Below are 20,089 nucleotides of genomic sequence, written 5' to 3' on the forward strand. Positions count from 1 at the left end.
CACAGAGGAGTCGAGAGAAAAACTGGTGCTCGGATTATGCAGGCGTGTGCACAAAAGACAGAGATTTATTCTTGGTGTATCATAATATATGAAATTAATTATTAAACAAACTAATAACTCAAAAAGCCCAGTACTTATTCTCCTATGGCCCTTTTGCTGCTGGTGTCAGTCAATTCTGTGTGAGTCACAGTGAAATCAGAACAGGTAACATGATAAAGCAATTGCACTGAATAAAAAGAAGACACACCTCATCAACATAATGCATAATATTGAAATTTTAGGTGAGCGCGAATAGTCAGAGGAATGAATCAAGAGGAGAATAGGGAGAGAGGGAACAGACAGCTGAAAGACATGCACATATTTCAATATTAATCACCTCAGTAATATTTTAACAGGCTTTAAAAATCCAATCCTGAGCATATTGCCTCTGACTGTTGGCAATGATTATCTTCCCCATGCTGCTTAGGAGCTCTGAGCACTGTTCTAGTGGGACAGACTGACTGACCTGCAAACTGGGACTGACACAGCATTTAACTCGTCCCGGTGCTGCCCAGCTGCACCAACATCTCCCAACAGAAATATTGCCTGATATCGCTCCCCAAACCTTTCCGACACTTTACCAATTTCCCACTAAGTCCAAACCATCCTTAGAAAGCCACCTTAAAACTTGGTGATTATTTATCTCTCCATGTCCGGTGGGATAAGGTGATGATCCCTACATTACCAGATAGTGGTCATCGTATTTGAGGAGATGGAGGTCGAGGGAGGTGGGGGTTGATGAAAAGGGAATCATCAATACTGAATGCAGACCTATTCCCCTTGCTGCCACTGCTTCGGCCATTAAACTTTAAACTCGCAGATGTGTGATTGTGCCTGTCAGACAGGTGACACAAGACTCCAAGGAAATGATGATATGAACTAAAAATCTGCCCAATATGTTTCTGAAATGAAATGTGACCACCAGTGAAAGTGATGCCGTGGTAACTAGAACTGTAGGGAATGCTGATACAAGGATGCAAAACTTGCCTTTCCAGAATTAATGGTGTAAAATCTCTTTGTCCGTACATCCACTAGGATGCATGTGTATAAACACTGAAGTGGAGGTATTATATGTGCCTGTGTGTGAGTTTTTAGGTAAAAGAAAAAGAGCAGCACAATGTCTGGGGCAGGGTGTCTCACTAATGAGGCTTTATAGCAGTGGGATGCGAGTCACACACACAGACAATGGTCTGGGGAACATTTAGTGTCTCCTCTCCATTCCTCACACATCATGCCGAGGCAGCTTTTACTTAGTCACCATGCTCTGTCCTCCCTTGCCTGGCACACAGAAGATGAAAACATCTGCCTTCCTTTTGCAACACTCTATCAAACATTTTGCTTGCAAAGAGTTTGCCTCTAACAACAGGTGAATGTCGGGCTAGCGAGATACAGATGGAACAATATGTGTGATTGAGTCCACATTTGTGTCAGTTTGAAGGTAAATAAATGCAGCATAATGACAATATGAACAACAGCAACATAATACAACAGCCATAATAATGAAATAATAATATTTGCTATTGTGAGTGTGTATAAAAAAGAATTTAACAAAAAACATCCGTTTTAGCAAAAAAACAAACAAACCAAAAAAGAAAAAAGAGAAAACAAAACGGGGATAGCGCGAGAGAGAGAGAGAGAGAGGGGGGGAGAGAGAGAGCGCGAGAGAGAGAGAGCGAGAGAGAGAGAAATCTAACAGGTGTAGACTAGGACTGCCCATGGACCAAGCGCCTCAAAAGGCGGTACAGTGGACAGACCCTCTGGATAGGAGCGTCAGACCGGCGTGCGCTTTCATTTGGAATTGCGTAAAAAAAAAGTGTTCAAGCAAATATTTGCAAGGTTTAAATTCCTCCGAAGTTTATATCGTTTAGACTTTTTTTCTACCTGGAAAGAAAGGAGGGGATTACGCTCTGATCGAGAAACTCACTTTCTTGGCATTTCCTGCGCGCCCGTCGGCTCTCCAGCTCTCCATTTGGCACGGTAGCGGTCCAAAGTCCTTCAGTCATTTGATGGGACGCGTGAAGTACACTGAGTCACACAGATTTTGTCCTTCAGAAATTAAGGGATTATAAAGAGCCGATGGTGAGTTTATAATATTTCAGTTTTATTTAGCAATTTACTTTTAACCACAGACTCGCTGCAGATATTTTGCATGAATAAATAATCACCTGTAAAAATATGTATATATGTTTGGCATATTTCTACAAAAATGAGTCCTATATTTACTTTAAACTGAACATTTCAATTCCATCACTTTATTTTAATTTCATTGTTTTACTTTTTTTCTTTTAATGCTGTGCTTCATTTAAATTGTGTACATGTGTGTAGTAAGTCAGACCAAATCAGTTATTGAGTGTCTCTGCTCTTTTTACCATCCTTTTTAGATCCAGCTATAGCCAGAAGAGGAACGTTTGAAAAGCACGCCCAAGTCAACAAAATCGCTTTTGGTTTCCTGAAAAACATCTTTTTAATGTGAACAGATAAAAGTGGGAGGTCATAGGATGATTGTGTCAGCCAGAGATCTTTGATGAACTTTTTTTTTAAACTTTCAGCCATGGCATTAAGTGAGATATACACATGAAGTGAAATCCTCTGCTTTGGAGGGAGGACTTAAAAGAAGATTTTTCAGTGAAAAAAACAAAAACTAAAAACACAAACTGTAGATTATTCTTCATCCAACAAAACAAACAAACCTCTACTCCCTCTTCAGTGAGATGAATTTGGCACCAGCTCTCATTTCAGCATACTTCTAATTAAGCTCTGGTTTCACAATCACCATCTCACTGCCAACTACCGTTTCTGCTTGATGCTGAAAATTGAACAGAACTCTAGGATTCCAGGAGAAGTCAGAAAAAGGCAAAGCAGACTTAATCAATTAAATTGTGTTTTTTGTACCATGTCACCACAAATCTGAGACATCGAGATTCTTGTGCTTACTTCTCTAAAAACTGTGGCGTGTGAAGTTTGTATTATTTCAGTCATATAGTCATAATATTTTGAACCCTGGACATTTAAATTTTCTCTTGGATTTTCTCCCTTGGTTGTTTCCTTCGTGGCTCTCTGCCATTTTGTCCTCTCATTCATAGTTGCTCTAGTGATACGCTGTTTCCCCCACACACCCCCAAGTCCTCCTCGTCTCTTTTGCAAATCATACTGGTTCTCTGAGAGGCTTCATCCTGGCCGGCACTATTCCAGCCAAGGGGGAAGAGGACTTCCTGACGCTGGCCGCTTCACGGCTCAGCCGCAGGAAACGCGTCATTGGAGCTGCTGTAGGTGTAGCAATGGTTCTAATACTCTTGGTTGCCATTCCCTTGCTGGTCCACACAACCAAAGGAGGGAATGCTGGAAATGCAGGGAGCCATTATGAAATGCTTGGAAGCTGCAGGATGGTATGTGATCCCTACACCACGTCTCAGCCAGGCCAAGAGCTGACAGCTGCGTCTCCACCCCCCCAGGATTACTCTGGAAAGAAGATAAAGTCTGGGCTTCGAGGGCCTCCAGGGATTCCTGGGCCTCCAGGAGAAAGTGGACCCCCTGGAGAGCCAGGCAAACCAGGGCCACAGGGTCCCCAAGGTCCAGGCCCCGGTGGCTATTCTCCCTCACTCTACACTCCCAAAATTGCCTTTTACGCAGGGCTACGAAAGCAACACGAAGACAATGAAATACTGAAGTTTGATGATGTGGTGACAAATGTTGGTAACTACTATGAGCCGAGCACCGGCAAATTCACCTGCCCACTGCCTGGCATCTATTTCTTCACCTACCATGTTCTAATGAGAGGTGGTGACGGGACGAGCATGTGGGCAGACCTGAAGAAGAACGGACTGGTGAGTACAAGTGTGTGCGTGTGTGTGTGAGGATGCGCATGCATGAAGACGCTGAAATAGAGAATGTATAAGTATGTATTTGTATGTATGCACACACATGACCATGCAGCAGATTTATTTATTTTTTATTTACTGCTGACCATCCCGTCTTACCATTGACTCATATTCACCTCTGTAACATTGAGCTCTTCAGATTCAGAGCACATTCCACTTAGCAGGTGGCAACATGACAGCCAAAGAATGAAACGGCAGTCTTTCTCCTCATTAAGGCGAATTCATGCTATACAGTCTAAAACTGCGGCTACAGGTATTTGCATTCCCACATGTACTGTGGCTAAATGACAAGTGGCAGAATGCAGCCGCTGCCGCCGAAAGGAACAGTCTAATTAGTAAGTATCATACACAGAACTTGATTATCGCCTAAACAGAAGTGCAAAAGAGCACAAGAGAAATGTCTGTCAGAATGTGGACCAGCCAGTTTACACCTCAGCTAAATAAATAATGAATGTAAAATTGACAGTCCACTCATCCCCTCTTTCATTCCCCAGACACTAATTAAAGACAGAGGGGCTGACGGGGGGAGGGGAGAGGAGAGGTGGGATAAATCACAGGGATTTTATCAGAGAACTCCAAATTCAAGAAACATTCTTCAAGTTTCTTTTTACGCATTCATTCATTCATCAAGGACTCTGAATGCAAATGCACTCTGCTCTGAACTTACTCTCTAGACATGTAGTGTATCAAGGACTGTCGGTCAACATGGCTTAGTGCTGGTTCATGCGTACAGTTTACTTTATCATTGCAGCTGTACTAAAGTAGGATGATTAAAACTTGGTTTTGAAAATGCAAAATTAATTGTTTAAAATAATTCATCACCCAATGTTTGATATTTGATACACTGTTATATATGCATGAGACCACAAAGGTGAATATGTGTTTAAGGCTGTCTGCCTAATGCTCCATATTGTCATTCAAGTCATTTTAGACTGCTAAATAATTTATACATCTTAGATGAGATCCCCTGAACACCCGCTATACTTTCCTCTCCTAACCCCTTCCCAGCTTGTTCATTGATTCTCCATTAATTATCTTTTCACTCAACTCAATTATTTAACCTCACCCAGGTCCATTTGACACCCGTGAGCTGGCCTCTTTAAACAGTTCTGTTAAATAGAGCACTCACCTAACAGGGATCTACCCAAACAGAGCTGCCTGTAGATGGAAATGGAGTGTAAATGAAATTCTGCAGAATGCCTGATCATGTTTGGAGTTATTGAAGCCCTGAGGCAGGCGGGTATTGTGCCTGAGGCCAGTCAGTGGCTAGGGTTTACTAAAAGGGCACTGTGTTTGACAGGTTGCATTCCTGGCTATAGAATCAAACAGCCTGTTTTACCATTGCCGTAGGTGCTGAAGCTTTATTGGATATTTTTCTCTGCCTGCTGCTTTTTTTCTTCTTCTTTTTTTTCTGTTTTTTAGTCGATCGAATTGCCATTGCCACAAATTTGCCTTTCAACTTGTGTTGTTACCTATCTAACAGGTAAGGTCATTTATAACCTTATATGTTGTGTTGCGGCAGCCAGGCCAGGAGAATAATCTCAGAAAGATTCAGCAAGAATGAATGAAACACGAGAGACCGGACATGGCAGGGACATGCTGAGACGTCCATTTAAAGACTCTGAAAAGGGAGAGCAAAACAAGACAAGTGAGTTGATGGCAAGATCAGGGGTGGAGCAGAGGAAGATAGATGACTTAATGGAGGTATGGAGACAGTGGGCTGGTAGACGATGCATCTGGGAGGCTGGTGGTGAAGGCCAGGATGAGATCAGGCATGATGACCAATGGACTCCCACTCAACACGTCTCGACTTGACAAGTGATCAAGGTCGACTAGAGAAAGAGAGAGCGAGCGAGAGAGAGAAAAACAGGTCTTGCGAGCTCTGTTTATGCACTAGTTGAGCAAATGTAATGCTTGTTAGAGACACTTTAAGATGAGTGCATTAATTAATTCAGAATGCCAATAAATGCCTTCTGGAAACATTCGAGTTGTATAGCTTCACTTTTATCTCAACTGATAATGTTTAAAACTAGCATGCTGCATGGAGTCTCCGAGTGTGTCATGTGACATGATCTCAGGAGGATGCGCTGACTGGGGCGAGGCTTCCATGGGATTCCTATAGATCCAATACCTATTACCTTCAATAAATCCCCTCCCTGTAAAGCCTACCTGCACACACCTCAATCTAACTTTCACAAATCATTGCAGCATGACACCGTTTCAGAGCCAAGGGATTTGTGATTGAAGGAGGGAGGTCACACTTCAGCTGCTTCCATGTTTGTAATCGACTTAGAGTTTAATTCTAAAGTACGACGTGAAATTTTGATTAACACTTTTCTTGCCCAGCTGATTAACTGCCCTTTATATTATTTGCACTGAACACAAGAAATAAAAATTGGTAAATATGCTAGATATCTATTATATCATTAAGATACTTAACGATTCAATGCATCCAGCCTTGCTCTGCAGAAGACTGTCAACAAGCCCTTCTCATTGTTGACAGCGCTCTTATAAATGGGTTGAATCCCTCCTTCGTCAAATCACTGCCTATAATATAAGAGTTAAATTCTAGTTAATATTCTAGGTTGGTAACAAATGCTATTAGTACAGACCCTGCTAATGTTGGCATGCTTTATGCTGTGAAGGATGATAATACACCACTGAATGTCTCTCCTTTCCCCTCATTAACTGATATGCGAGCTGCTCACCTACACATTTACAATTCTATAACACTCCACTCTGTACATATCTATGTATTAAACTTTCTTGGTGCAATATGCAATGTAGACAAATAGACACCGCTTCGACTCTCATTTTATCTCTCCCTTGTATTTTCATCTTACACAGGCTCTTTTAATAGCTCAGTTAAAGGTCAAGTTATCTCACACGGTAATGTTAAAATGTCATCACTTGCTGTAATGACCGGTACCTGAATTAACTCCCACAGAAGGAGGCGAAGAGGGAAAGACATTGATACACAGTAAGATTTGCTGTCTGAATTCTGATTTTTGTTTAAAATCTGCTTATATGCTCCTGATTAAACACAATAATTAAAAGAAGTCACAGTGCACACAGGTGCCACAGACCACTGGCTACAATGCAGAATGGCAGGTAACAGCAAGCTAAGGCACGGTTCAGTGCTTAAGTCCCTTGTCGCCATGTAATCCCTGGGCTCCCAGAGGAGAGGGAAAACCTATTCAATAAATAATCTATTTCCACAACATCGTGCCCCCCACCCCAACACCCCTGCCATGTGCAGGAGTCCCTTAGGTAAGTTTAACAGCTACTTTTCTATTGTCTCCGCTCTAAGAGGTCAGTATATCACAGTGAATGAATCCTGTCAGTTTTATTACCAGTGGAGCAAAGCACCACAGATAAAAACAAGACTTCATATACCCCCACATCTCCCTGGTCTCACAAAATAGCCTCGCTTGATCAGTCTGTTACTCTAGGCCCCCCTTCCTCAACTCTCTGGTCCTTGTTTTTCTCCACTCTCCCTTCATTTTGTCTATCCTTGCCTGTCTTTTGTGCTGCGGCTCCACTTGTATAGAAAATGACACTGCAGCTGCTCCTTACACCCCCCCTCCTTCTTTCTCGCCCGTGGCCCTCAGCTCCCAGGCGTGTTTACTGGAGGCCCTATAATGAAAGGGCTAGGCAGAGACAGAGACAGCCACAGGCAAGCCCCGGGGGCCCCTGCCTCACGGCTCACAACCCTTCCAACTCCAGGATCAGCACTGTATGCTGCCTGCTTCACAAGGATCAGTTTGTGTCCTCCAGCCGTATCCATCTCTTCTGCCGGCTTCCTGCCCTAATCCCACCACGTCTCCCTCATGCCTCTCTGTCTGGTATCTGCATCACTGGATGGGTTGTATTATTCCTTCAAGCACAGAAACACAAGCTGAAGCATCTATTCACATAATGTCATATACTATTTAAATTATATTTGCTGAGTGATCAATGCTATTCTTATTTATAGATTTTAATTTATTTTTATAAAAGTCGTTAGAATATGAGATGGCCTGAGGGATGAACAGAACTCCCCGCATCGCTTTCCATGACACTGTTTGGCCAAAATAATGAGCTGGATGACATATCCCTGGTATCAATAGGAAGTCACAACAACAGCATCACTGTCAGAAGCAGCCAGTGATGCAAATGTTTTATTGGCTGTCACTACACATGTCAAGCAGAACAATATAACCTTTATGGATGACAGTGTATTGGTTTTGTTGTTTGAGAGATGGTCTTCTGAGGGTCTAAGAAAGGGTAAATTACAACTAATGTTTAATTAAACTAATTGGTCAGGCCGGTTAGCACAAGGGTCTCTAAAATTAGAAAAAAAAGTACGGGTCAAATCTTAACAAAAATTGTATTTGTTATTTGCTAAATGCCTAATATACATTTTCTAAATGATGTAAATGTTTTTCTTTTTAGGCATTTAAATGTGAATCAACTGGTAATGATGAAAAATACATGTGAGAAAAGTTGCTTTTGTTGATATTGCTTTGAATATAGAGAAGATAGCACTAACATGGACAGATAATAATTTAAAGAATGTAAGACTCAGTTAGCTTTACGAGAAGCATGCAGTTGGTTGGTTATTAGGTCTTTTTGAGATAATCTTTCACAGATTTAGGAAAATGCAAACATTATAGGAGCAGGCTAGCTGCTTAAATGAAAGGAATTAAATGAAAAGAAACAAAGTGTTGAAATGCATCTTTTTTAAATAACACATGCTAAGAAATATGAATAGATCTAAAACAGTGAGAACAAGCTTTTCAGATAAAAGTCTTTTTAGGTCATCTTAATGTAAAAATCCCCCAATAAACCACATACTATATATGAAGCATTCCCTGGTGGACTGGAGAATATACCTGTATTCCATCAGGGCATCTAATGTAATGAAACAAGACTGTTGGAGTAGCCTAACAATAGCTGTGGTTAGTTTTACTGAGTGTCTTTTATGCTGCGAGCCCCCAGAGACTGACTTCTCAGCTCCTTAATCAATCTGGTTTAGAACGGACAGGGCCATGCTTAACAACTGGTCACCAACATGCAGTATCGTCTCATTTAGGACCACCTACAGATATTATTCCCGCAATACAATCCAACTCCAGGCTGGACAGATGGTTAACAGCATGTTCAGTTAAGGGAAAAACAGATTGGTGCAGTGGGAAACAAGCATATTTTTTCAGTTACAGTAATTCGAGCCGTGTTGCTCTGCGATTGACTGTTTTCGAATTGATGCATGCTCATTGGGGAGAAAGAGGCACCGGTGACGGGAATGACATGATGGTAGTTGAGTTGCAGATCATATTCTGTGGCTGTCATGGATATGTGCGTGGCTTGTCTGGCTGCTGACATAGATTGAGTGCTCCCACTGTAGATGGACACTGAGCCAGACATAAGGCCACTGATGGCTGACATGTGTCTGATGATTGGAGCCGCTACAACAGAATTATTGATACATCCTACTTAGAGGGCTTTCTTTCTTTTTTATTTTATTTTTTTAAGGAGTGCTGATGTTCTGTGCATTTTTAAACACTGAAACCGCTTTAATATTGTTTAAATTAAACTCTGGATTGCCTGAAGATTATTCATATTGCAAGGTATATACTTACTATCTGCCCCCCTTACATGTATATGCAAGTTTAAATAACACACTTAATACAAATCCTATTTCTTGTACAGCAGTAACTCAATCTAGGCATGTGTATTTGTCCACACACAGCAAATCCAATTAAATGTGTTAACAAACAAGTAAAGATCCACTGCTGCCTGCTCAATAATACCAAACTCAAGCACAGCATGCAAATGTGAAACTGTCTAGCTTAAGCATAGCCACTCAATATCATGCATATTGAGCTGGTCCAGCATCATAAGCAACAGGTCAATAGATGATGTGGATAGTGATGCTGTTTCTCGGCTGAACCACTTTCCCCATAGACAAAACGTTGTCTCCAGTTAGTCCGCTTGTCTCCACCACCATGCAGCTCTCCATCACTCAGCATTTTGCCCTCAAGTCCCACGAGCAGCTGATCAATAAAAGACATAGTAGCTGTGTTCACCTCTGAGGTTACAGGTCAGTGTCCCATCCATGTGTTTAAGCAGCATCATTGATGGAGGTAACTCTGAGGTATAGGCTGTAATAATGAGTTACAACCCATCCTAAAATAAATGAATATTTTTTAAAGAATACAGTTTTAAAAATAAGCATAATGTGATGAATGTGGAGACTGATGCATGACACTTTTTGCTACAAGGAGCTCTCGCTGACTATGAGGCAGCTGTTTGTGCAGTTTTGTCCGTGTTCTAATTGTCAATGTGTATGTCCTCTGTCGGTGACAGGTAAGAGCAAGCGCCATTGCTCAGGATGCTGATCAGAATTACGACTATGCCTCCAACAGTGTGATCCTGCATTTGGACGTAGGTGATGAGGTGTGTGTGCAGCTGGACGGAGGGAAGGTCCACGGAGGAAACACAAATAAGTACAGCACCTTCTCCGGCTTCCTCATCTACCCAGACTGAATTTAATCCCCGCAGAGTGCGAACAATAAAAAAAAATAAAACAAAACACCAACATACATATAGACACACTGACACTTACACAGACATATACATATGCAAATTAATGCACAAACACAGAAATGCAGTGCACACACAAAAATATGCACATAGATGAATACAAGCAAGCACACACACACTCATACATATCTGCATAAAGACATTTTGAAATTGCAGCGTACAACAAAGGAATAAATGAAAATCAGAGAAAAATGGAATAAAGTCAATCTGTGCCAATAGTCCTTTATTGGTGCCCTTTGAATACAAATATGAATTTCAGAATATGTACAGTATAGGTGCAAATTCAAATTCTACATTGTGGCTCTAAAATATCTAAAGAATTGTAATGTATTATATATTAAATGACACTGTGCAAACTAGAATAAATGAAAGAGCATAAGTCTGGCTGTCGTGCTGCAATGATGGTGTTAAGGGTGCCATTAATTAACAAAGCTGAGACAAACGTGTTCCAATCTTTACCTGCACAGTATTTATTTACACATTTCTGCTCCGCTTTCCAACAATCTGTTTGAATGGCCTGCATACATTTTGCAACTCATCATTGTAAAATACTTTCCTCTAAGCTTCAAAGTGAATTACACCAATTGAAATGAATTAAATCCCTGTTGTGATTCAGCGAGCATTGGGACGATACTGATTAAAGCGAGGCCATTTGAATAAACAGATGTTTGACTCCTCTCTTCTCTTTTGATTATGGCGCCGAATGTCACTTGGCAGGACAAAAGAAAGCATCTGAACATTGCAAGGAAACATATCACAATGCATTTCATCGATGGCACTTTTGTGTACTGAAATTTTAATTGCCAAGTGCATTATATTGTGTGTGTTTGAGAGCACGTGCGTGTATGTGAGTACGTGGGCATGTTAATATGTGTGAGTGGATATATAAATCATGTAAGATACTGGGGAGGTGAAACATTGACAAGTCCAGTGTTTTATTTTCATTAAATGTTGTACATTTCACACCTTACTAGAATTACACTGCCATGTCTGAGATACCTTGTCAAAGAATCACCATATGTAAAAGAGTCATTTTGGGATGGGCTATGAAGTATATTGAAACATTTGAGTTGACAGTTGCTATTAAAAATATCTATACCTACACTTTCTGTGTTCTTGCATGTTGTTTTGGCATGGTGAAGGTCAGTGCTAAATATAGGCACCTACACTCATAAACACGCACACGACCTTTTTATTTTTATTTGAATTGACCAGCTGGACTGACTTGAATTGAGTAGATGACATGACTCCTTGGACCTATAGTCAAAATCGAAATGGCAGCCTGCTTCAGTGTGGATTTCCAATATATGTTAAGACACTAAGACACAAACAAATATTTGACAATATTGACCTCAGCTTATAAAAGGCTCCACTACATGCAGGTAATGTATACATTTAAATGTAGAATCAGCTGTGCAAACAATCCAAACTGGTCTTGACAATTATCTATTATGCTTTTGACACAAAGCTCACCATTAACGAAAATATACAACTGTTGTCTTTGCAAATATTGGCTGAAATCTGAATTTACTTCTTGCAGCTCAGTGATTTTATGGATGTCATACTCGGCTCTTTCGTTCTCTCTTTCCCTTCCTCCCTCCAAATCTCACTCTCTCACACAGACACTCTGTTCCTCACCTAACCCAAACCTTAACCTTTAAGTGTAAAACTTAATTATTTACATTTTGGACACTAGATTTTTGTCTCTGTAAGGAAGATGATAATTTTATTATGCAAACAATATTTGAGTCCATGCAAAATAAGCAATGCCAGTCCCACACACTTATACCCTTTGGTCTCTTTATGTGAGACTATCATGAAATATCAGGACACATTAGTTATAATTAAGGTACAATGCTATTGTAAACATGTTTACCAAATTCCCTTACTCATTCACCTCAAATATTTGATAAATCAAACTCACGGTTATTTTCATTACTGTTTATATTCTCAACCCAAGAAAACAAACATTGAAACCCATCGAAATTTCCTAAAGACGCATCATTTCATGTCTTATTTTTGTCCAGCAGCAATGCACGCTCAAATTTGAAAAGCTGGAACTAGTGCATTTTTGCCTCAGAAATTACTCGAGTGATTAGTTTTGGAATTTTCTGTCTATTGATTGAAAGACTGAAAATCTCAGCCCTGGTGTTTTTTCTTACCTACAAGCACCAAAATCATATTAAAAAGAATATGCGATCTCTTTTTAATCACATAAAGAATTAAAGTAATTGGGATTCCAGGGCTTTTTTAAAAGTTATCTAAGTGGATCAGTAGCTTTTAATTTCACCACAAAAATCTGTGCAAACTACTAACCACCTTTATGTTTATTAATAATCAATAAAGTCTGATATTACACATGAAATGATCAAGATTAAAAAAGGTGGGCAATATTTCAGATGATGCATAATTATTGGTGCATTGCACAAAATGTTTTTAAAGTTCACAAGAAGGCCCAAATGTGCTGTAAAAATAAAGTTTGCACACAAATTCCCAAATCTTGTTTCTGTGAATAATTTCCCCACATTCAGGACCAGTAGCTTTTTAGAGTACCGTAGGCACTTCATCACTTTTTAAACCAGTAAGAAGGAGACATCATCTCCATGTTGAAGAGAACGCATCTTGAATTTTTCTTAGATCACTGGCTGAAAGTGAAGTATCTAATTACAGTAGAGAGCTGAAGACAGTCTAGACGTAAAGGATTTGGTGAATCTGTTGCTCCTGAGCAGAAAAAGGAGGATGTAGCCGCACCGCGCCTGGGCCCAGCCCCCGGCTCTCTCTCCTGGCAGATTCCAGTTGAAAGTTAATTGGACGGGGAGAGGTCTGAGACAGGCTGTGCTGAGGCCCATTAGTGATTCCCCTGTCGAATGCAGAGCCACGAGGATCACAGACTCACAAATAGGAGGATTAAAATAATCAATAGCCTTGACTTCCATCGACCACACACATACACACACACCGAGTAATTAGTGGACAACCTATTCAGCACTGGACTATGACACCCTCCTGAACCTTACCCCACACACACGAGCTCCACACTCCAATAGCTGTAGTGTCTAATGAGGGGAAATAGTTGTGGCTGCTTGTGAGGAAAGTGAAGAAAAGGTCAGGAAGCCACCAAACAGCCCTCTACTGCTCATGTCTGTGCTTTGTCATTTCCTCATTTCTCTGAAAATTTACAGCATGGCCAGAAGAAATATAAAAAACAAAACTTTTAATGTTTCTAAACAGCTGCTGCAAACAGATGAGATCCTACATTAGAAACTAGTGTCACCGGAAACAAACTCCTGTACAATAATTCTAATTTGGCTCAAGTCAGCAAAAAGGGCTTTTGAAGGCATGTCTTTGGTATAAACCGTAAATTCTGACAGTCAACCAATGCAAGTGTAGTTGTTTACACATTTGCTTAAGAAGTGAAAGATCATTGGTTCGATTCTGGGATACAAAAATCCCTTGGGGATTGCACCAGGAAGGGCATCTGGTGTAAAAATCAAAATTGAATGTGTGCAGCTATACGCTGTGGTGCCCCCATGTGAATAAGGGAGCAGAATAGAGCAGCTTTCTGCACTGAAGGCTCAAGCAAGACAGATATCAGCAGTAATACTGCCCTCTTGTGTCAGCAGAAACCCCCCCACAAATAAAGAAGATCAATACAGCAAAATATCTTTCACTGTATCATACTAAATCAAACAAAACAACCACATGGGTTCTCAGAAAACATTTATTTAAATGCAGCAACAAAATCTGTTTGAATTCTAAACACAGAAAACTTTTTTTCTGCCTTAGTATGGCTTTAAATACACTGGTTTACCGTACAGTCAGAAACACTTTTATTCAGCCGTAGCAAGTCTTAGCAATGACACAGCAGGTTGGTGACAGTATATGTATTTTAAAGGTCTTATCTAAAAAAATTATAATAATCAGAAGTTATTGCATAATGATTTATGTTTTCTTACATGATGAAATGCTGCTGCAGGTAATATAAACCAAAATGAATAAAAGTTGGTCACACAGGTGAAAAGGCCTGGAAGCAAAACCTGGATCTTTTGTGAGGAATGTAAAGGCACTTCTTAAATTAAAGATGGAGTAATAACTCATGGAAAGAAGCTAAATGGAAAAAGGGGGTACATGAAAAAAAAAAAAGAGAAAAAAGTGGGTTGCTCTTCGTCTTCACCCGCTCATAACCATTCTGACCAGTTCTGTAAAGGAGAAATAAAAGAGAAGTGTGAGTTTCATGGTATCAGTTTTTATAGAGACCCCCTCCAACTACAGCATGTGGAGGTAATGTCCCCTCCTCATCCGGCTTTGCTGAGCCTGGGTGGGAGATGCTGCATTTGGAGGCAGATCTCTCCACATTCTGCTCGCCCAGAGCAAAAGAAGGGTTGAAGAGGCAGGGATGAGAGAAAGAGGTGAAATCACCTCAACCTCCTATTGAGCCAAAGCAACTGGCAATCTAAGATCCAAAAAGAGCTGGTTAGAGAAGCCATCCTCGTTGTATGCTTTCCTCTAGCTGAGAAGAAGAGAAAAGCGAAGAAGGTCAAGGGAGCTACAGTCCAGTTGAGAGACGGCCAGCTACAAATTCAGTTTCCAGTAATACAGAGGAAAGAAACAGTCAGCACAGGAGCGACTCATTGCGATTCTCTTGTTAGTAGAAAAAGGGACTGGTCCACTCTCCCAAAGCTGGTGACTATACCATCTAAAAATGTAAAACATGACTATCTGAAAAGGTACATCTTATATGTGTGTTGCATCTGTGAAAAGACCAGTACCTCTGACACCAGTATAGTAAAGGCCTGTTTAATAGCACCAGTGACATGCAAACGAGATTAGAAGAGCTGCAACATAACCACACCACCACACCAGTCAGTTCGAATGCCTTCGCTTCATGGCCACCGGGCTTTTCCTGAATGAGACCAGTCTCTTCCCTGTGTGTCCACCATATCCCCATAAATATAGGGGGGAGTCATAGACACATGCAGAGGGCCATGCTGCAGGCCAGGGGCCAAGACAGAGGGCTGCAGGAGAGAGAGGGACAGAAGAGCAGGAGGCTACACATGGGTCAGAGCCTCAAGTAGAAACGAGGAAGACCACCAGGCTTTCCCACATACATCTATGGGTCAAATCTACTTAGCAACAGCGCACTGTCCCAATTTACCAATACAAACAGCGCAACTAAAGCTGACTAGCGTTAGGATGGCCTAATGCAGCTGGATTATCTGGAAACTAAAAGCAGGAAAGCCTGGAGGTGCTATCCAATGGTATACAATGCCCGTACCGGCCCTCAGCCTGACATGATGTGACGAACAAACGCTGTGGAAGAAGAACATTAACACACTGTCAGACGCTGACATTTAAACAGAGCCTCTTACAGAAGTCCATTAAACAGAAGAGGTAAGAACAGGTATTAGAAGACGCCAACATGAATGATACGGAGCCCCCTGAAGGGTCACAGGAAGGAATTTTGCAGGGTTACGTTTACGCTGAAGCACAGGAACGTTTGCATTCCTTCAGATCCATATGAACACTTGTGTTTAATAGCACATTTATGTCTATGTGACACTTTACTTTTACCCCTTTCAAAAGGCTCAGTGAAATGGACGCCAAACTCACACATACATAACTTTAAGCTACATTCAATTGACTTTTCAGAAAATGCACAATAACTGAAGTCAGCATAGCCTACACACAATGAATGCCATGCATGAATTTTGAGATGAGTTGAGATGATGACATCCTGTTGCATTAGCTTAATTGTAGCCAGCATCCCATCTTGACCTTTTATATCATCAGCTCTCACCTTCGTAATTGATGCACCCATTTGCATCTTCGTGTCCTGCCAAGAGCGTCTCTACTTCCTCCTCTGTCATTTTCTCACCTGATAAATGGAACATAACAGAAGTAATTTAAAACTTACAAATTAAAATGTTGGAAAGATAAAAATACATTTGCAATTCCCTGGATATCAATTTGTATACCAATTTCAGGAACAATACGCTTCTGGAACTTGAAATCAATGTAAGTAGTGTGATCCCAACAGAGTCCTACATTTCCATTTGAATAGCTATTAAGAAATGATAACAATATAGCTTGCCTAACGTGGTGAGGACATGACGTAGTTCTGCTCCCATTACTGTGCCGTTGCCCTCCTTGTCAAAGACACGGAGTCCCTCCACGAAATCCTCCATCGTCCCCTGATCTTTATTCTTAGCAATGGCCTGGAACATGGGCAGGAACTGCTCGAAGTCGAGCATTTTGGTGTTCATCTCTGCAAAAAAGTAAAAATAAATAAGGCAGGCCTGTGTCAGAGAAGATTCCCTTTTGTCACTGCTGTATGTAACACCCAGTACGTTCAATCTTGTTCCCTCACCCTCAGACTTGGGGTTGCCCAGGACTTTGAGCACCTCGGCGTTAACCGGATTTTGCCCCAGGGCCCGCATGACATCTCCACACTGGCTGTAGCTGATCTTCCCATCTCCTGTCCTGTCGAACAGCAGGAATGCCTCCTTAAACTCTGCAGGACACACAGACACGTGATAAATTAAAGTATGAACATGAATTATTTAAGACGAGATGTTCATGAGTATGAGCAGAAATGATAAAGAGATAGGAAATGAACTGGAAATGAAAGCAGAAAAGCAACGGATTTGAAAAGAACAAGAGAACAAGCAGACTAAAGAAAGATCCTGATTAAGACTAAATTATAAACTTACAAGTTATCTGGCAAAACAGACAGGATGCAAAGCACCGAACTGACAAACCTGCCCAGCTTTTGTATGACACTCAACGCATGAAAATGTTAGCCAGTCTCGCTAAGATAACTGATCATATTGCGAAAACTTACACTTTACACAAATGAATCTTTGGTAAAGTGTGGTGCAAAGTTAAAAAACAAAAAAAAAAACAAAAAAAAAACAAAACACCATCTGCACACCATCTGATGATACTGCAACCATCACTTCCTCAAAAACTCTTTACTACAGTTACAGTCGATTTACTGCAGTTAATGCCTGCATGTTAAGGGTTTGTGCATTTCCCACCTAAACTATTTCACAAGTTGTGTTCATTCTTAAACAAAGGTTAAAAAGACTCAAACCTGTATTAATACAAGGCATCAAAAGCAGGCAAATCTCTCTAACAGGCAGTGACGTGCTTAGTAATTTTACTAGAAAACAAATGCAACAAAAACTCAATTCAGCCAACCGCTGCAAAAATGTTAATCGAATAACAGTTTCAGTTAAGCTTCATGCTGATCTAGTATCACCTCTAACAACCTCTAATAACTTTTGGACACCCTTTTAGCTTTGATCAGACACAAAAGGCCATCTAGCACAATAGTCTTGGAGGTAGCATTTTCTTGCCAATGACCGGAGGAGCTTCATTTAACACCATCACTGTTTGGCAACTCCACATATTAATATTGTATACTACTAATGAACAGTTAATAAACCTCTGAGGCATCTAAACCTTCTTAAGCCTTTACATTAAAAAGTATTGAGCATCTTTGTTGCTGCTCAAGTGGAGTCAGCTTTATCAACTGTCAATGATCTAAAAATCAGCCATTCTAGTGTCAAACAGTGAAATAAATGCTTGCCTAAGCTCCAGCAATCAGGGAGACACGGAGCATGATTACACAACAGCAGGCAGTTTCTAATGTTATAGAAAAAAAAAAAAGTTCCACCCCCCCCAAAACAAACAAACAAAAAAAAAAGGCGTAGGCACTGTTGTGTAGTTTTTTTTCCCCCTGTTCTGAGGAATGTCTCTCTTCCTTTCTCGCCTGCGAGCACTTTTCCCAGCACCATATTTGGTTATTAGAGGAGTGGAGAGAAGGAGGAGGAGAGTGAGAGTAGCTCTGGCCTATTATGTCAGCTATGATTAAACAAACCAGCCCTAGGACAAAACCCATCCACCACTTTATCCAGCACCAAAAATGGGCAGAGTGGAGATGAGCTATTTGGAAGATAGCAGGCAAAGTTTATGGTACACTGACAAAAGCGGGAAAGCCTGCGCTCTAACAGAACAAGACTTGTGAGAGCAAATATGGACTCTGGCCATGATTGGCTTTTCAAAACTTCTTTCAAAATAAAATAAACCAAAATAAAACTGCAACACACATCAAGGCCGGTGAGTAGTACAACATTATGTGCAACTATGGCTGACTTTGACGTACCAAACACCAGTGCAAAGCGGCTATCGTACACATTTACGACAGACTTGGCTCCACAACCGACATGCAGATCACACCCTAAAACACTCCGAGATGGCCATCAGTTTAGTGTAAGGCGTCCCCTTTACAATGACTTACCATGAATCTGATCCAGGTTAAATTCAATCTGGAAAAGGACAAGCAGTTGCAAGTGGAAAAAAAGTGATGAAACAGTACGAAAATATAAAAAAGGAGAAACAGAAGGAAAACTTAGGTCTAAGGCCACGACTGCTACTGCTGCTGTGGCGGACGGAGGACTTAGAGCAGGATGATAGTGGAGGTACAGGGCAAAGTGTCATCTGGAAAAAGCACGAGTGAAAGAACACCAAACAGGAGAAATACGATGGACATGCCACAACACAAAAGCAAGACTCACCGAGGATTTGATCTTCTGAGAAGTCAGACTGTTTAAAAAGAAATTAGGCTACATGAAAATGGTTCCTTAAAGCTGTGCAAAGCTCGCTCGCGTTTACATCAAAGGATCTGTGAAATACTTTACAGTTATTTAGATTGCCTGAACTTGCAGATAACATTTCCCACCGTTACCACATTCACTAATGCTTAACCTAAACCCAGTCATTACATTAGTCGACAAGTCGTATAATTGTTAACTTTATCCGCCATTCAAGCTAGTGCTAGCTAATCTAAAGTTGCACTTCCGCTTGCGCCCAGCGGTCCAATTCGGATATTCAAGTTCATCTTAACATCTCTGCAAAGTTCGGCCATTTTGTTAAAAGACTGAAAATAATATCTAACTGCATAACAACTGCGGTAATGCTAAGATGTGAATGAGGGGAAAAAACCCACCATGGCTGTGTCGGCTAAGGTGTGTCCGAGACGACGGCAAACCAAAGAATGTGACGGGTCGAGTGGAAGGTGGGGTGAGAAAAACCAAGCAGGCGTACGTCATCACGCACAGGACGCAGGAACTGACGTCTCGGCAGCTGCCGCGCTCCATATATAGAAACAAAGCTGAAGGTATGGTATGTGATTTACAATACATGGATATGGAGCCTTCGTTTTATGATTAAGGTGACAAGTAAATGGAATAAACGGCTTAGGCCTTAAACCTGATTTTAGGCTAAAAGTGGATTATGATGGTCGGCCTGTCCTTTCCTTTATGGTTATGGTAACGTTATTCACAAATGTCCATTAATTAAAATATAGATTTTTTTTTAAATTTGATTTTCAGATTAGGAAGAATGATGCTATTATGATGATGTAATGATGTAATGATGTCTGCTGCTGGGTTTGCAGGCTGTGTTTAAGCCACATTTTCTTCAAGCCATATTTTGTGGCAAGCCCTCTGTCCCGCATGCACTGTGAAGTTGGACAAACCTTGTTTCAGCTATCTACTCTGCAAATTTTTACAGGATCAACATCT

The 20,089-nt window shown here is 40.9% G+C and overlaps 2 protein-coding genes across 3 annotated transcripts; one reads left to right on the forward strand and one right to left on the reverse strand.

Annotated features, from left to right (window-relative positions):
- The first annotated feature begins 1,765 nt into the window (after window positions 1-1,765).
- c1ql4a (complement component 1, q subcomponent-like 4) lies at window positions 1,766-11,606 on the forward strand. The gene is made up of 3 exons (XM_080294340.1): window positions 1,766-2,118; window positions 2,421-3,863; window positions 10,266-11,606. The coding sequence occupies exons 2-3, from the start codon at window positions 3,318-3,320 to the stop codon at window positions 10,443-10,445; spliced, it is 726 nt and encodes a 241-aa protein (XP_080150466.1). The 5' UTR covers window positions 1,766-2,118; window positions 2,421-3,317; the 3' UTR covers window positions 10,446-11,606.
- Window positions 11,607-14,205: 2,599 nt separating this feature from the next.
- zgc:153867 (myosin light polypeptide 6) lies at window positions 14,206-19,636 on the reverse strand. Of its 2 annotated transcripts, XM_026154224.2 has the most exons (7): window positions 19,513-19,632; window positions 19,082-19,109; window positions 16,870-17,013; window positions 16,594-16,767; window positions 16,300-16,377; window positions 15,778-15,812; window positions 14,206-14,701 (listed from the first exon to the last, which is right to left on the reverse strand). In XM_026154224.2, the coding sequence occupies exons 1-6, from the start codon at window positions 19,513-19,515 to the stop codon at window positions 15,784-15,786; spliced, it is 456 nt and encodes a 151-aa protein (XP_026010009.1). In that variant the 5' UTR covers window positions 19,516-19,632; the 3' UTR covers window positions 14,206-14,701; window positions 15,778-15,783. The 2 variants fall into 2 exon arrangements, with proteins under 2 accessions (XP_026010009.1, XP_026010010.1); XM_026154225.2 differs by lacking the exon at window positions 15,778-15,812 and having other exon boundaries at window positions 19,513-19,636.
- Between the last annotated feature and the right edge of the window lie 453 nt (window positions 19,637-20,089).

This window comes from Astatotilapia calliptera, chromosome 20, assembly GCF_964374335.1.
Source record: "Astatotilapia calliptera chromosome 20, fAstCal68.1, whole genome shotgun sequence".
Lineage (NCBI taxonomy): Eukaryota > Metazoa > Chordata > Actinopteri > Cichliformes > Cichlidae > Astatotilapia > Astatotilapia calliptera.

Excerpts from the sequence above, each read along its gene's own strand:
- c1ql4a (XM_080294340.1), top strand. The coding sequence starts at position 3,318 with ATGGTTCTAATACTCTTGGTTGCCATTCCCTTGCTGGTCCACACAACC. Across the intron at positions 3,864-10,265 it reads ACCTGAAGAAGAACGGACTG|GTAAGAGCAAGCGCCATTGC; the intron begins GTGAGTACAAGT and ends TGTCGGTGACAG.
- zgc:153867 (XM_026154225.2), bottom strand. Across the intron at positions 16,768-16,869 it reads GGGCAACCCCAAGTCTGAGG|AGATGAACACCAAAATGCTC; the intron begins GTGAGGGAACAA and ends ACTTTTTTGCAG. Across the intron at positions 14,702-16,299 it reads TGGGTGCATCAATTACGAAG|AACTGGTCAGAATGGTTATG; the intron begins GTGAGAGCTGAT and ends TCTCCTTTACAG.